General features: G+C 35.8%; 1 protein-coding gene across 3 annotated transcripts in view; it reads right to left on the bottom strand.

The window, feature by feature from the left end:
- Nucleotides 1–18,417, bottom strand: part of ESF1 (ESF1 nucleolar pre-rRNA processing protein homolog) — a 58,335-nt gene that overhangs the window by 11,926 nt on the left and 27,992 nt on the right. For all 3 annotated transcript variants that reach the window (XM_046679064.1, XM_046679065.1, XM_046679066.1), the window contains exon 10: nt 1,897–2,018. In XM_046679064.1, coding sequence (XP_046535020.1) covers nt 1,897–2,018 — 122 coding nt within the window. The remainder of the gene's footprint in view (nt 1–1,896; nt 2,019–18,417) is intronic.

The following is an 18,417-nucleotide window of genomic DNA, read 5'->3' as shown; positions in this document are numbered from 1 at the left end:
GGGTAATCAGTGAAGAGAAGTGGCCTTATCTCTTACAAAATTGAGACTATCAATAGCTTGGAGTACTACATTGCAGATTATCTTTTAAATTATTATTTAAAACAATTTAATTGCTGGTTAAAGACAATTATTTTTTAAAAGAAAATTTAAACATGTACAAAAGCAGTAAGAACAGCATTATGAACCACCTGTTCTTATCACCCAATTTCAACAATTACCTTATTTTATCTATAACTCACTCCTGAAAACTCTATTTGTAAGCAAATTTGTTAGTTAAATTTTCCCTAATCAAATCCAAACAGACTGTCTACTAACTTAGTATATTTAAATTAAAAAATCAAGTCAACAAAATAAATAGAACATATATGAACTAAGATCAGACTAAACAGGTTGAGTTTATCCCCAGGAATCTACAACACCTCTAAGCCACTTAAACAAAAATATTTAGAATGCATATTGCTAAACATCACCCTGCATGCTGAAGAAGATACACCAAGCCCTAAAGAATATTTATTTTGATGTTAATATCCTTCTAAGAACAATAACTAGATTTGGAGCACTAAGTCTAGAGCAAACTAAGCACTAAACAAATGTATTTTTAATGTTATTGATAAAACAAGTCCAGTCTTAGCCCAATGAAGGGAAAGACTAAAAGCACAAGATAAGCTCAAAGCATCTCGCAAATGAAAATCAAAGAGAATAGCTGCTAAGGGTCTCAGGAATGAGAGACTACTTTATTGACCCTATAAAGACCCACTTGTAGGAATTCCAATAAACTGACGGCTTAATCACTTGTAGAATTATTCCACCTAAAAGATATTTTGCTGCCTACTTATTATTTTAGGGACTAAGAGAGGTAGCATATCAACGGGGACAGGGCTCTTATTCCATTTCCTCATTTTATTATCGATTTCCAGAAATACTGACTATAATAGGAATAAAAAAATCACTCCATTGCATCATTCTATCTTTACAAACACTGAAAGTCACAGCTATACCAAAAGCACAAGCTTACACAGTAGAGAGAGAGATAATACAGTACAGCAGAAAGAACATGGAGTGAGAGATCATGGATTCTGGTCTCAGTTCGGCCATTAACAAGCTGTGTATTCTCAGACAAACTGATTAATTTTCTACAATTATAAAACACCAGGGTTGGACTAGAACTAATCATTTAAGATTCCTCAACTTGTAAGATTCTGTGATTAGTAATATCATCTTAAGGCAATGACTGTACTGCCAGAATGCTGTATTTCAGTGACAAGACAGAGTGCTTTTAGTGGCAAAAACCCTAAGTGTTCTCTGCTATTACAAAGGACTCTAACTCTGGAAAAGATGTTACCCCTAAATGATGGCAGTCAAACCAGATTTTTCACAGACAACATATTAGCACAGAGGAAATAGTCTTAATAAAGGGATCTAATGACAGAAAGATGTTAAAAGATCCACTTGATAATACTGAAAAGTGAAAAATGGAATTTGAGAAGTAGGAATGTATAGAAAAACTTTCACTCACTTTAAAAACTTCTATATGTATATATCCTCAAGTAGAAAAGTCTGTTTGTACCTCTCTTCCTCAAAAGTACAGAATAGAATCAAACTATCTAGATATCAACTAAACTATGTATTTTATTTAGGTAGCATGGAAATGTAAAATATTAAAGAACAGTGGTTAAAGTGGTTCTGGGCTTTTACTAGGCTTTGTACATCACTAAGTAGTCTTGCAGAAAACACGTAACCTATTAGGTTCTTCCTTTCCTCTTTCTTAAAACTGCCTGTTAACGAGGCCTACTCCAGTGACTGGTTAGATTATGAGATGACGCATGGCAAATACTTGGAACCTTCTGATGCATGGCTGTTGCTCAATAAATACTTGGTCATAATTATCACTGATACCTTCTGTTTCTTTTTCAGTCTTTTTTTTTCTTTCTTCTTCTCTAAAAATTGTTCCCAAGGGGTCAGTTTATCCTTTCCTTCCAATTTGTTTTTGACCATTTCTTCTGCACTTTCTTTAAGACCTGAGGAAAATCATAAATAGTTTAGTTTAAAATGTTATATCTTTATTCACTTACAAATGTAATTTACTAAAGAAGGTAATTTACACATATTTAATAGAGTAACAAGATAAAATGCAACACTGAGGGGCCGGCCCCATGGCTGAGTGGTTAAGTTCGCACACTCCGCTTCAGTGACCCAGGGTTTCACTGGTTCAGATCCTGGGCACGGACATGGCACTGCTCATCAGGCTGTGTTGAGGTGGCATCCCACATGCCACAACTAGATGGACCCACAACAAAAAAAATATACACAACTGTATACTGGGGGGATTTCGGGAGAAAAAAGCAGAAAAAAAAAAAAACTAGATTGGCAACAGTTGTTGGCTGAGGTGCCAATCTTTAAAAAAAAAAGCAACACTGAATTTTGTAATAATCCAAGATCATACAGTAATGCAGAATCAACATATCAAAGCTATTTCCTAATAACAAACAACACCAATAAACCTAATCAAACCAAAATAAACGAACGAATCCAGGAACTTGTTGTGTGGTCAAGCCACTAAAGAAAAATCCTTTATTTAGGCTCAAGCTTCATTTCTCTATATTTAATTTAATGGCTTTGAGCCTCTAAGAAAAATTCTGAAACAAAATCTTCTCAGGATAGAACTATTAATTGATTTTTGGTAGCAAAAGGTAAGTAGTCTGTAACATAATTATTTCTACTTGCTTCTGTCACCCAAACCTTTATTTCCAGGAAACTACAGGTGACTAACAAAAATTGATTAGTAAGGCAATCCCTGTTGAAATATCCCAGAAGGAAAGAATTCCCATTATCTGTACTCAAGCACTCTGTGTGGCCACATCCTTAAGATCAAAAGGACCACCAAGTTCAGATTCCACTTTGTATGGTTTAGCTTGTTCAGCCATTATTGGCTCTTGTACTTTATCTCTAAAGGTCCTTATTCCTTATATTCTGCAGTTCCTGATTCATGTTTCTATATGGCTTATGTAATAAGCAGAGTAGGCTGAGAAGGGGAAAGAAAAAGCCCCAAGGCTGATCTATCAGTCCATGAAAACCCTTACTACTGCCAAAGGAAAGAAACTGTGACCACCGTGTTGTTTCCTTTAATAAAAATGTTTTATTTTGTAGTATTGTTTGGAGGTCTGGGATGGCTTTAGGGAGGAGGGGGCTTCAATATTTAGATGACACAAAATCTATTTTAAAAAAACAATAATTAACGGAATGTTTTGAAATGGTTTTTAAGACAGACATGACGGTCAGTCCGGATCATCTTCCCAGATAACATTCTAAATTCTATGAAGTGTAAACAATCCTAAAGATACAATAATCCCCCTTTTTCCTGATAAGTTTACTGAGACTAAGAATAGTGAACAACTTGCCTAAGAACATGCAGCTAGGAAGCTGTACACCTGGAATTCAAACTCCTGGGTATTCTCTATACTATTACCAGATACATCTAAAATGCTGGTTTGTCCTAGAATAAAGAAATAAATAGCTCACAAATAAAATCTAAAGCTTTGGACCTGAGGTTCCTTATCTAAGAAATAAGGTTTGTCTAGATTAGAAGCATGCAAATCCTCCCTCCCACATATACTTTTCCCTCAAAGAAAATATATGGTAGAAGTTCAAATATATAAACAACTAAAAGTAGTGTTTTGGGTCTTGCGCCCCAAAGAATAGCATGAAACAGCTGGAATAGATGATCGAAGGTCCCTTCCTTGGTTTTTCAGCCAAGACTTAATCTTCAAATTTCTGTGACTTATAAAAGTATTAAACTATATGCATACTCAAGGTTATATAGATTTGTTTTCATGACATGGTAGGATCTCTGATTTATTGGATGCCAAATCAGAAACACAATTCTCAATTCAAAAATGTTTCTTATACGAAAAACACAATTTATTTTTCTAAACAGTTTTCAGGAGAAATGTGAACTGTATTAAACCATGTCCAGATCTCTGACTGAATCAACAGATACCTACCTAGGAAATGTAAACTGGGATCCTCATTTGGGAGAAAGCAGCAAAACTTGATAAAACAAGTTGATTTCAAATAACAAAAGAAAGCAATTTATACATTATGCCTGTGGGTCAGTGCACAATCAGTCCAAAATTCTAAATGCGCAGTATTGTAGTTAGGCATGAAGCTTAAATAATAATACTTAAGGTACTCTACTATAATTTCCTCATACATTAAGAAAGATTAAGACTTCAAAATATTAAATTAATATATTAAGAATTTTTTTCTTTTACCAAAAAGTATTCTCTGATTAATTCTGATCCTTGAAATTTAAACTCTATTTCTAACTCAGCACTGTGCTAAGAAAGATTCTGTGTTATTGTCTCTTTTAGGTGACAAGAACATTGGTTTGATGTGTCTCAATCTCTATGAACTTCTACACCACATATGAGTGAGTCTTGACCTTTTCTGGGAACATGGATATGTTGAGAATTTGATAAAAGCTATGAAATCCCTCCCTGAAACGCTATACTGGAAAAACTTACAAACAATGTTCAGGGAGTTTATGGATAGCCAATGTTCACCTCTATGTAAGGATCCAAGGGCCTCAAGCAGAGAACCTTTACACGAGCTGCGGCGGTCTAGGGGAAGACAGGAGTCCATCTCCTCAAACTTCAATACTGACCAGCATTGACATTTGTAGGTTCTACATCACGGTTTCTCCTTCAGCATTATTCTCATGTTGGACCAGATAATTCTCTGTTGTGAAGGACTATCCTGTGCGTTGCAGGATGTTTGGCAATAACTCTAGCCTATCCACTAGACGCCAGTAGCCCCAGTCATGAAAATCAAAAATGTCTCCAGACATTGCCAAATGTCCTCTTGGGGAGCGCAAAATCATGCCTAGTTGAGAACCACTATTATAGACAATGATTAGGAGACATTTCTGAAAAGAAGGGCTATTTCATTATTTGTATCACACAAATGATGTTATGCTTGATTATATAATGTCTTTTCCACTTTAAAAGCTTAATCTGAGTAAGCCTTTTCTTCCAACTACACAAAAGGCAGCTAAAATCACCTTATTTTGTATTTTACAATATTTAGCATAGAGCCAGACACATAGTAAGTGATGTGGATTAAGGCTGCCCCAGCTAGAGAAGCCCAAGGTGACCTGGCCTACATGCCAAACTATATGACCCAGTGGATTTTTTTTATGGTATGAATTAGGGCTGCCCCAGGGAGAGAAGCCCAGGGCATCCTCACCTACATGCCGATCTATATGGCCAGATTCGTATCTAAAGTTATATGACCGCACAATAACCAGACCCCATCTGCAATGAAATCATTTAATGACTTTTTACATCATCTTTTCTTTTTCCAGTAAAAATAAGTCACATACCCATGCCTTACAAAATTAGCCCTAACCCTCAACTCAGAGCAGCAGGAGCTCTGACTGCCCATGGGTCCTGTCCCCACGCAGCAGCAGCAGGAGCTCTGACTGCCCATGGGTCCTGTCCCCATGCAGCAGCAGCAACAGCTCTTCACTGCCCATGGGTCCTGTCCCCATGCTATTCTGTACTATTCTCTAAATAAAAGAGCACCACTGCCAGACCTTGAGAGTCCAAGAAATCGTTCTTTCGACTCCTCGGCTCACTGACCCCGCATCAGTAAGTACTTAATAAACACTTAATTGATCTGTTTTGAAGGAGGGATTCTTATTTCAAGCCAACGGTTTGATCTTTCATGTTTGGAACATGTTCTCTCCGACAGAAAATGAATCAAAACTTTAGGATTGAAATAAATGGCCTTTATCCCCAAGTGTTTCGTGTGTGTATTTCTTTTAAAGAACCTATAGTTCTAGAATAATTCATGAAATATGCATTCTCAGGAAATATTTTATATTTTTCTGGTATTTAATTTGTTTATAACAATAAAGAAATAGTATCTTCAGTTAAATACAGTCTGTAATTTTTTGCCTGGCTCTCACTTAATACACCAAAATAGTAGAATGACAAACACATTGCAATGAATTAACACACCACCATGATAACTTAAAAATGCTTTGTTCTCTGTCATCATGAGGTCACTTAAATCTCTTGCCATGGATCATAGTTGTTTATGTTCTAAGTTCTTAAAAATATGCCCATCCCAGAAGACTCTTGGCATACGCACAAGAACATTCTTCAGACAGTTTTAGCCTCATTTGTGAGCAGCCACTATGTGACTGAAAAACAACTTCATTATAACTGTTGTTAGTTTTGCACAAATTTGTTTTAAAACATTTTAAGCATATAGCCAAAGACTGCCAAATTACTTAAAAACAACATCAATAATCCCACAAATAAGGGGTAAAAAACTCTTTTAAAGCCAACCATGAACACAGTTGATTCAACTATGACAATAATAATTTAAGTGCAATCCACTCGAATTATTTTGGCAGTTTGCATACATATGAAAATACTCTTAAATATCCTTTCAAAATCCACTAAAACAGAACATACATTCCTCCTGACCTTACTCACTTGAAACATTTGAAAAGTCTTCAGGGGACAGGATATGAACAACTTAAAATAACTATGTAGTGGTTTTTTTTATAAAAACAAAATTCACGTTTTAAGATTTCTGATATAGGCTGAAACTGGCACTTTTTATTTAAATGAGGACTAAGGATCCACTGAGAATATTTACGAACACTTATGGCTCAATCTTTATTTATGGTTGTATGTTTAAACAGACTGTGTAACACTCAATTTCAAAGGTAGCTTTTAAAATGTAACTAACCACCACCACCACCCCCCAAACTCCCAACTTGGAATTCATTCTGGGTATAAAGGTTTTTAGAGGAAAACCACCAACTATGCCCTGAGGAACGCTGACATCAAAGGCACCCCTTCAAACTGGCTAGTTATCCCCAGTGTGTGGGGAGAGGGAAGGACACATTTACTTAGATAACAGAGGTCACAGGAATACTTGGTCCATATGGGCAATGGGGATCTTTACCAGAGGCATCTTTTTCTCCATGGTATCCAAGTGATTATGTACACAGGGTATCCTTAAAGCATACCGGATAAGACAAACTATCAATCTTTGCATTGAGAAAGATGAAGATTTGAAGTGTTTTGAACTTGGTTCAAGAGTTGGTCAGAATAAGAACTTATTTAGAACAGTGTTCAGAATTTGATTCACAATTTCTTATTTGAGCTTCTGTAAAGCCCCCTCTCTTAAACACTTAAAGCACTTTATTCTTTCAGTCTGTGACATTTATCACAGTTGGAACTATATATTTATTTGCATGATTTTTAAAAAATTATTATTAATGGCGATATCTCTCGCCAGGTTGCAAGCTCCACGAGGGTAGAGGCCATGGCTTGTTTTTTTCTTTTTGTCTTTTTTTCCCACAAAGGTAACACAAAGGTACCTTTTCCACAAAGGTAGTGACTAGTGGAGGGCCTGGCATATAGCACTTACCTATAAATGTCTGGTGAATGAAAGTGCAAAGGAAAAGATAAATGAGTCAAATCTGATCCCAACCTTATGAACAGGGAGTGACAATGCATGAAATTAAAAGGTAAAATAACAACAAGCCATGGGAACAATAGTAAACAGCAAAAATTACTAATCAGCCAGAACCAACAAATACTCTTTGTATGTACTTAATACTATTAGAATACTGTTATATCTCCTATATGGAAACAACACAGACAGCTATAATAAAGATAATAAGGACAAAGGGGTGTAGGTAAGCTCTTAAATTGGGAACTGCTTCTTATATAGCATTTAATTCTGTATCTCCCAAAACAGTCAATGAGGTATCCACAGAAGATACCCCCAAGTATGTGTTGAATGAATCAATGTTAATGCTTTTTGTTGTTGTTGATTGTCTAAGTTATTTCGGTGGGTAGCAAATGTTTTACATTTGTCTTGAATTTGAGCTTCTCATATCCTAAACCTCTTCTAAATCTCCTCTTACTATCCCTTAAAATGATGCCTTCCATTTTCAACTATATTCAGTTTACTGTGAATCAAGCTTCTTAGAATCAAACATTCTTAAAAAGCTGACTTTAAATACAAGACATTTGGGCCTCATTAGGGAGTTGTTGTTTCCTATATTTGTATTTTAATTTTGTATTTGTATTTTGTATTTGTGTATTTTCTTTGCCTTTCAAGTACTTTGTAATCACAATGCACATAATATCAAGCTGCCCTAATAAAAGACTAAAATTCTGGCCAAGTCTGGTGAAGCCATTCTGCTATTTAGTTTATGGCAAAGAACTACTTGTTCTACTGTTATTTTTTACACATAATGTTTACAGACAAGGTAGAAAATAAATGAAAAATTTTAAATGAATGGCTAAGATGTAAGAAAACACAGGGAACTTTTCAGAGTCCCGTCACAAGAAAGCTCAAATAGAAATGTTAAACTAGCTCAGAAGCAGGGAGTTTTCCTTGGGGAAATACTCTAATCCACTATGGTCTAGTGTGGATCTTGGGTTTTAATGGGCTGCTAGCCAAGGAGACAGGGGACAAAGTTTGTAGCCTGATCATGGTGGGAAGTCCCATCAGAGACCACTACCACAAAGCTAGGATCCTTAAGGGTGCCCTCAGAGGGTGCTGCTCCTCCTCCGAAAACTCAGAGGGAATACATGACTGTTTGGGCTTTGGCTATGGGTGGAACAAGGGAAGTAAAAATATACTTACCCAGAGAATTTATAACCACAAGCCCGTAACTCCATGGTTGAGCTTGGAATTCACACTATTTGTGTGGCCCCAAACACTGCAATTGAAAAATTTGGTTACAATTGGTCTTGGATTAGAAGTGCCTTTAGGGACCTTGCAAATACTCTAAAAAAATATCCAAGAACAATGAGATCACAATCAAAATGCAGTATGAACCAGAGTAGGCAGAAACAAAATAATACAAGTCAGAGTATACAGACCACAGATTTTGGAATTGTCTGATACAGAACATAAAATCAGCACATTTATAAAAACAAAAGAAGAAATTAAAAGATTATCAAAAGTATGAGACAGATTTGGAAAAGAAAAACTTCCTGAAATAAAGTCAATGAAATGAAAAAACTCAATGAACAAGTTAAAGAGTAGACTATACAGAGGTACAGAAAAAATTAATGAACTGAAAATAAGACTGAGGAAATTAGCCAGCATGCTACACAGATTCAAAGGTAAGGAAAATATGAGTTATCAAATACAGAATGAGAAGGTACTACACATATCAAATAGGATTTCCAGAAGGAGAAAATAGAGATGAAGAAAAGGTAACATTTTAAGACAAAATGGCTGAGAAGTTTTCAGAACTGATGAAAGATACTAATCTTCAGGGTTCTGGATATCCAATTAATTCTAAGCAAGATTAAAGCTAACAAACAAAAAATGACCTAGATAGATCATACTGAAACTCTAGAACACTGAAGTACTTAAAAAATCGGGGACAAAAGACAGCATTGTAGAGTAAGGCCAATTCTTTCCTGACAGGGTTCAAAAATGTGTTTTTGGGCCCTGGGATTACCACAGTGTGTTCTTCAGTTACACTGGCTTCCTCACATGTAACTCTATCAACAGGAGTCATGGGAAAGACTTGTGAGCTCACAGCAAATTTGCCCCTCCGCAGAAATGGGTTAAGAGGAAGACTGGCTTGGCACATCCTGGCAATAGCAGATACCCTTCCTTCCCTAATGCTCAACACTCACTGCCAAAATCTGCCTCAAACCTACCAGGAATAATCTCTCTGTGGCTTCTTTCCCTATTCATTTTAGTCACCACCAAAATGCTCATCAGGTTCCCCCTAGTTTCCCATGTTACAATCCTCAGAAGTTAACTGTATATCCATTCTTCTGCCATTATTTCCCTCCCCCTTCAACTCTCTACCACTAAATTCTCTGCAATTCACAGTAAAAACTCAATTACTGAAACATTCTCTTCATCTTCTTGCTTGAACTGAAACCTGGCTACCCCGAGGATATTGCCCACCAAAGCCCCTACAATTGGTTTGTTGTTGGTGGGGTGGTGTTCGTTTTCTTCACAGAACCCTCATACCAACTGGCTTGGCAGGGGGTAGGCGTGCACGGTGGGGGGTCACTAGCGCTCTTCATCCAGTTTTAAGAAGTGTGATACTGGTACAGGGATAGGCAGACTAACTAACCAACAAAACAGAGAGCCAAGCAAGAGATCCATGCAGTTTTGAAACTTTGGTCCACGATAGAGGTGACACATCAGATTACTGAGGCAAAGGAGAGATTATCCAATAAATGGAACAGGATAAAAAAGATTTTCCATGTAGAAGAAGATGAAATTGGATCCCTACCTTATATCATATAAAAGAAATCAACTCCTGATGGATCAAACACTTACATGTCAAAAATCTTACATGTCAAAAATCTTAAATCTTTCTACCTTTAGTAGAAAATAAAGGCGAACATTGGTCTCATCTGTATAGAAAAAGATTTCTTAGATAAAACATAGAAAGCACTAACTTAAATAAAGAACTCCTAAAAGTCAGCAGAAAAAGTCCAAACAATATAACAGAAAAATGGCCAAAAGACATCTATGAGTATTTTACTGAGGAGGAAACATATATGGCCAATAAATATATATGATGAGATGTTCAATCTCATTAGTGATAAGAGAAATGCAAATCAAACACTGCTGGTGGTAATGTAACCTAAGATCACCATAATGGAAAAGTAAAATTTAGTATTTCACCTTGTAAAGTTAAACATTCACATACTCTATGACCCAGTAATCACACTTTTTGATAAATACCCAGAAAAACTTATTTAAGCACATACCAAGAGACATCTAGAAATGTTCATAACAGCATGATTCACCATAGTAAACACCTAAGAACAACCCAAATGTGTATTCAACAGGAGGAAGTGTATATAAAGTGTGGCAGATAGCAGTCAAATGAATGAGCTACAGCTACACAAAATATGGATAAATCTTAGCAATGTAATGTAGAGTGGTAAAAAAAACAGTCCCAAAAGATTTAAAAATATCTAAAACAATCCCCTCACAATGTTAATAAAGTGAACAGCTTTAAGGAGATATAGTTCGTATACCACACAATTCACCCATTTAAAATACACACTTCAACAGTTTTTAGTATAGTCACAGATATATATAACCATCACCACTGTCAACTTTACGATATTTTCATCTCCTCAGAAAGAAACCGTAACTCCCTCCCCTGCAAGACACTCTGAAATACCTCCCACCCCCACCACAACTACCAATCTACTTCCTATCTCTATAATTTCCCTGTTCTGGATATTTCACATAAAATATGTGGTCTTTTGTGACTGGCTTCTTTCATTTAGCATAATACTTTCAAGGTTTACCACTTTGCAGCATACATCCCTTTTTATGCACCCACACTTTTTAGGAATACTTATAAATGAGATGAAAATATATACAATAGAAAGCAAAAGAATGAATACCGAAATCTGGATGATGGTTCTCTCAGGTATGGAGAAGCAGGGGAGATCAAATGGATAAACTTAAATTATGCATAGTTCTAGCTTTTGTAGTGGGTTCCCTTTTTAGTTACTAAAAATAAGTAAATGAAACAGGGCCATGCTGGACCAATGATGAAAGAGTGTCCCAATCCAAGGATTATAATTAATTTAATTATGTGAACCAGAGATATGTGAGAATAAAACGACAAGTTTAGTAAATTTGACTATACCATTTTTGTTCTTCAAGAGACACTATAAAGACAGTAAAAAGATAAATCACAAACTAGAAGATATCTGCAAAACATATGACTGATAAAAGACCAGCCCCCAGAATAGATGAACTTCTATGAATCAGTAAAACAAAGACACACAACACTACATAAAAATGGTCAAAAGACATGAATAGGCATTTCACATGAGGAAATATGAAGAAATGCTCTTCCTCATTAGTAATTAGGCAAATGCCTGAGCAATCCCTTGAAAACGTAAGCCACGTCACATCACTTTCACTTCCCATTTCATTTAGAGTAAAAGCTAAAGTCCACCCAGAGGTCTACAAAACCCTTTGTTTGTGATTTGGCCACCTCTGTGCCCTCATCTACTACTCTCCATTTCCTGGCTAATTCTGTTCCAGCCACATCTGCCTCCTTATCACTCCTGGACAAATGAGAAATGCATCCCCCTCAGGACTTTTGCATTTCTTGTTTCCTCTATGAGAAATGCTCTTTTCCAGGATACTATACAGGGTGCACAGTCCTTTCCATTAGGTCTTTGTGCACAGGTCACTTTCTCAACAAAGCCTTCCTTGACTGTTCTATTTAAATTGCTACCCACTCCTACCCCTGAACATCCAGGCTAATCCATTTCTTTGCATAGCCCTTAATCACCACTTGATTATTTTACCCATTTGTTTACTAACTCCCTTTCTCTCCTCTTCCCCAACACACACACTAAAATGGAGGCCCCCATGAATGTGTGGACCTTTGTCCATTTTGCTCAGTGCTATATCTCCAGAGAAAAGAACAGAGTCTGTCACACATAGGAGGAACTCAACAAATATTTGAGGATAACACACAAATTAAATCCATAATGAGATACCTTACTTACCTACTCAACTAGCGAAACCCAAAAAGCCTGACAATATTAATTAATGGTGAGGATAAAGAGCTATGAGAACGCACATTACTGGTTAGAGGAAAATAGTACAAGCACCTGGGAAAACAATTCAGCATGACCTGCTTAAGGTAACTGTGAGCATGCTCCACAACCAACAAATTCTACATACATCCAAGAAATTCTATATATACCTAGGTGACAAGTCCTGGAATATTCACAAAGGCATCGTTTATAATAGCAATAAACTACAATAACTGGCAACAGAATAGATACATTGTGATATATCTCTAATGGAATTCCATGTAGCAGTGAAAATTAATGGACCACATCTTCACATATGGATATGAATAAGTCTCAAAAATAGAAATGATAATAGCAAAAAGCAAGTGACAGAAGAATACACAGAGGATGTTTTTATAAAGTTCACATTTAACAAAACTGGATACAGACTGTTTATGGGTACATGCGTAAGTGGTAAAATTATTACAGTAGGAAAAGGGAATGATTAATATGAAATGCAGTGTCATAGTGCGCTCTGGTAGAGGAAGGAAGGAGGTATAACTGGGGAGTCTCAAGGAGGACTGCAGACGTTAATAATATTCTTTCTTAAGCTGGGTACACAGGTGTTCATTTTATTATTTTCTTTAAACTGCAGATTATTATTGTGTTTACTTTTTGTAGCTATTCCCCCTCCACAATAAAAAGAAAAAAAAAGAGTAGTGAATGTTTTACTCTGACAACTGTGTGCTACACTCGCTTTCACCTACCTTTTGTTATTTAATCCCCACCAAAATAGGTACTTAACCCATTTTCTGATGCAACCCCTCTATGCTCTTTACATGATCACAGTAAACTATTAAATACAACCCAAAATTTCATTATAAGCAGGTCCCAATCTACATAGTGTATTTGAAAAATCGACCTATAAATTGGTGGCTTGAAACTCAGGGGTTCCTAATTGTTTTCCTCCCTGGGAGAGTTTCTGACTACAGAAGCTATTAATATGTAAGGATATTTTTGAGGCTGGGGTACCACCAAAATGGCATTTCTAAGTCAATTAAAGAAAAAAACCTTTCTTTTATAAAAATGAAAGGAAATGAAAAACACTTCAACTCTCTAGCATTTCCATTACTTAACTTTTCAAACTAAGTTTGCTGCAATCTAAGTATTTTCTTTCCCATTTACTGGAGTGGGTTTATAGATAAGTAACCTATAATTCTATTTCTAAAAAGACTTCCCAAATAACTATTAGGAAAGCAGTGTCTTCTTAGCCTTTTTGATATTATGATAGACATTAAAAATGATAATATATGCACAGCACACTGGAGTAAATGGAGGAAGCAACCAGAGAAGGATACCAACCTGGGGGCTCTGGTTGGCCTAGGGGCTAAACGGCTCAACACTTTGGCAAATTTGTAATCCACTGGAGGTATACTGGTTGGGAATCTATGAAATAGAGTCATCATTTAAAGTTTACTCTTTCAACTTTTCTAGAATTTGCAATTAACTTAGAGTTTATTTCATTGACAATGTCTTCTATTACAACATTTAAAAAAATTATAGAATGAGAGTAATAAAGAATGAAAGTAACATTAAAATCCAGGACTTCAGTATTTCCATGGCTTGTCTCACAAGCAAGCACTGTTTCTATTTTTAGGGATTCTCTGGAAATAATATCTGTTAAGGAAATCTATGACAGGTCAAGCATTCTTTGGGTCCAAAAAGATAATCAGAGTCTTGGAATACCAACTAATAATGTCCACATCTAGAAGCCTGCAATGTTCAACAGCAAATACTCAAAAGCCTTCCTTTGCCTTTTTTTAAACCTTCAGAACAGCTTATTCACTAGAAGATAGGTTTCTCAGATGTTGTCACATGTGACCGGCTGCAGAACAAAATGTTCCTGCACTCTGACAAGTCTGATAGCACACACTGGGTAATCCTAGGTAAGCAGTTATTATTATTTTTTGAAAATAAAACTTCCAATTCTCAAATAAAATTCACTTAAGGTCTTGGATATCTTTGTGCACACAATAGTAAACACAAGCAGATTGAGACGAGCACTAAATGAAGAGGTTGGGCCCCAGATTTACTTAGCAACCCAGGGAATAGTCTTCAAAAATTTTAATGGGTTTTGAAGTCAGACAGATCAATGTTTGAATTACAATTCTTCTCTTTCCTAGCTTTGTCACCCTGAGCAGGTCTGTGCCTCAGTTTTCTCTTCTGCAAAATGGGGTAACAACCACTTAAAGAATCATTGGAAGAATTTAATGTAATAGTGTTTGTAAAGTACCTAGCACAGTTCCTGAAGCATCATGGGCATTCAATAAGTATAAATTTCCCCTTCTTCCCCTAAAGAATATTTTAAAATATAATTCCTTCAGATTGAAACTATGCATCCAAATAAATGATTTTCAAAAATATGTCAAAACCTCTCTGTGTTTCTATAAAAAGAAGGAGCAATGGGAAACTAAAATGAAGCATTTTATGACAACCTAAGCTCACAACATTTAGGAAGAGCTGGTTACGTCCTATTGCAGACAGAATTCCCTAACTTATGCAAGCCAATTCTTAGCAATTCACATGCTGTTAAAGTACATGCTTTAATTTACCACTAAGGCACATTATTCCAAACACCAAAGGAAACTCACCAGAGTCCAATTATTGGCACTCATCTTTTGGCATACATAGGATCAGATTTTCAAGTTTATGTCAAATAATTTTACAGATAAAAATTTTCCATGTCACTGAATGAGTAGATTAAGCTAAGGATCTCTCTTGATAGCTCACTTGATGAAAGCTATCCTACCCACCTTCAGTGAAGATTATCAGGAGGAAGGAAAGTACACTTACACTCTCTTCCCCTAGAAGTTTACATCAGGCAAACATTGTTAATGTGTAATGAACGAAACCAGAAGATTCAGCCTGCCTAGCCACCAACTCAAGCCACAGACATTTTTTAGGGCTTTACCTTGGACCTCAAAGCTGAAAATTATCATTGCATTATAGCCAGTAAGTAACTGCCTACAATGGTCTAACCAAAAGTCACTGAGAAAGGCTGGCAAATCTTTCAGAGCACAGAAACATGGCATACAGTCCCACAGTGGGATAAGTTTTGTGTCAAACCAAAGATCTACAGAAAGTACTTATGCTCCATCCTTTATGTGGCTTCAAAACTTGAACCTATTGTAGAAACTAGATACGATTTTAAGTATAATTATACCAGCATTTCTGAGGAAACTTCATAAATTAAAAAATAAAAAGTTCCCCAGTTGGCACCATGAATTAATAGAACTATTTCAAGATATACGACAAGAGACATGAAGATGTTCTACTTTTTAGGAATTCATCCCTAAGAAAATTCAATATAAGGTTATTAAGTTATCCATAATAGCAAAATATTAGAAAGTGCCTAAAACATAACATCAGGGAAGTGATTCATAACTTAAAAATGAGAAACATAATGGAATCTGATGTAGGCATTATGATTATAAAGATTATCCAGAAACATACAAGTATGAGAAATGGAAGGAAAAAAGAACGCAAAATGGGGGTATAATATAGTCAACTACGTGTACTGGTAGAAGATAATGAATAAAAATGAATGTTTTATAGCTAAAACATGGAAGCGACCAAGTGTCCCTCAGTGGATATGTGGATAAATATGGTATATACACACACAATGGAATAATATTCAGCCTTAAAAATAAGGAAATTCTGACATATGCTACAACATAGATGAATCTTGAGGACATAATACTAACTGAAACAAGCCAGTCACAAAAAGACAAATACTGTATGATTCCACTTAAATTAAGTACTGAGAGCAGTCAAAACCATAAAGATAGAAAGTAGAATTGTGGTTGCCAGGCGCAGTGGGGAGGGGTAATGAAGAGTTACTGTTTAATGGATATAGAGATTCGGTTTTGCAAAGATGAAAAGAGTTGTAGAGACATAGCGGTGATGGCTGTACAACAATATGACTGTACATAATAGCACTGAACTGTACACTTCAAAATGGTCGAGATGGTAAATTTTATGTTACGTGTATTTTATCGCAACAAAAAAATTAGGAAAAAAATTGAATGTATTAAAGTAGTAATCTTAAGGTTATATGACTTCTCTGTTTTAGAAAAAAAAGAACAGCAATAATGAAACTGTTGAAAGTAAGTAGTCTAAGTGAATTCTGTCAAAAAATTACATGGAACACATGTAAGAAAAATGATCGTTTGCTAGTCAGACAGTTAGTTTGTAGAATGATGACGTGTGACAACCTCAAATAGAATGGCAAAAGTTCTGCTTTAAAGACCAAAGAATTCACAACTTCAAACAAATCAGCACAGCTGTGGGCTATGGGAAAACAATACATGAAACAAACTCTCTCTTCTTCTTGAATCGACTTCAGGCAGATTGTAAATCTAAGACAAAGTTAAAAAAAGTACTACTGTCTGGAAATAGTGGCTACAGATGCAAACAGTACCACTGACGTGATATATGTGCAGAGAGAGAAGAACCACATTAACAGAATCATCCTAGATGCTTGGAACCAGAGGCCCTTATCGATTTCCATATTTAACTGGGATCCTAAAACAGCAGACCAATCAACCTGAAACTTCATAAAGTATGGAATTTTAACACTTTCTGAAACTACTGCTAGTATAAAAATCTACTGTTTTTGCTTTAGATCTTTTTTAAAGCTTCTTGGAAAAACCTTTTTTAAAATTAAATCTTAATATTATTAAGAGAGAAAATAATTTTTAAAATAATCCAGGAAATTCTGAGAAATTTACTGGCAACTCTATGGAGAAAATGTGCTAGTAACATTTTTAGATAACCCTAGCTGCTTCTAATTTTTATTACACATTCCAGAAGTGATTCAAATATTTTTTTGCACAGGAAAGTTTCAGTTTATTACTCTTACAAAGCCCTTGCTGTCAACCTGTTAGCTAGGTGATTCAAGGAGGAAGCACAACCTATGTTTTAAAATTTTAGCTACTTACTAGCTGTGTACAAGTTATAACAGGACATTGTGAACCGGTTTCTTCCCTGTCAACAAAATATGAAGCAAAATGCAAACTCTTTTAGCTTATTTTAAGTTCAGGTTTTCCATTTAACGCTCTCCTCCACACTCAACTCAAAATTTTAAACATCTGGTTATTTTAAAAGTTCTGACCAAAAAACCATTTTTGTGAATATATTTCAAATAACATACATTGGCAAAAAATGGAAAAAGAGATATAGCCAAAAGTAAACAGTGAACAGGCTTTGAGATATCTGAAAATTAAATTGTTTGAAACTGGGCTGCCTAGAAAAATGAATGCCCAACTGATTCAAAAACACTTAATTCTGAATAAAAAATGAATAAAACTATGACTACAGAAATATGTCACTGATGTCTCTGTATTTAAGCTTCCCAATGGGATACTTAACAGAGGAATGGAGATCAAACAAAGGTGGGAAAAAAGAAAGGACAAAAGATAAAGAGCAGATACCAGAATAAAAATAGAATACAACCATGAAGAATAAAGGAAAGAGTACGTAGAGTAAGGAAGAGCTGCACCCTCACCTCCTGCCTGACAGTGGGAGTCAAGAAAGGGCTCCTTGCAGGGTGAGAAAGAAAAGGAGTCCTTGCTTCTTCTCTTCTGGCTTCCATGCCTCCTTCAAAAGAGTTAAGTATCCTACATCTCTGGGTGTTCCTAACAAGATGTCCTCAAAGACACCGACAGTTTCACCACTGTTATAGCTTTAAGTTCATCAGTACTAACCTTAATATGCCCTTTATCCCTATTTAAATCTGTCACCACAAGAAGTCTACAATTTCCAAATCTTTCCTTTTCCTAGAAAG

The sequence above is a fragment of the Equus quagga genome, chromosome 12, assembly GCF_021613505.1.
Source record: "Equus quagga isolate Etosha38 chromosome 12, UCLA_HA_Equagga_1.0, whole genome shotgun sequence".
Classification (NCBI taxonomy): domain Eukaryota; kingdom Metazoa; phylum Chordata; class Mammalia; order Perissodactyla; family Equidae; genus Equus; species Equus quagga.
Note: the sequence above shows the minus strand (reverse complement) of the source record. Positions and strands in the feature narration are given on the sequence as shown.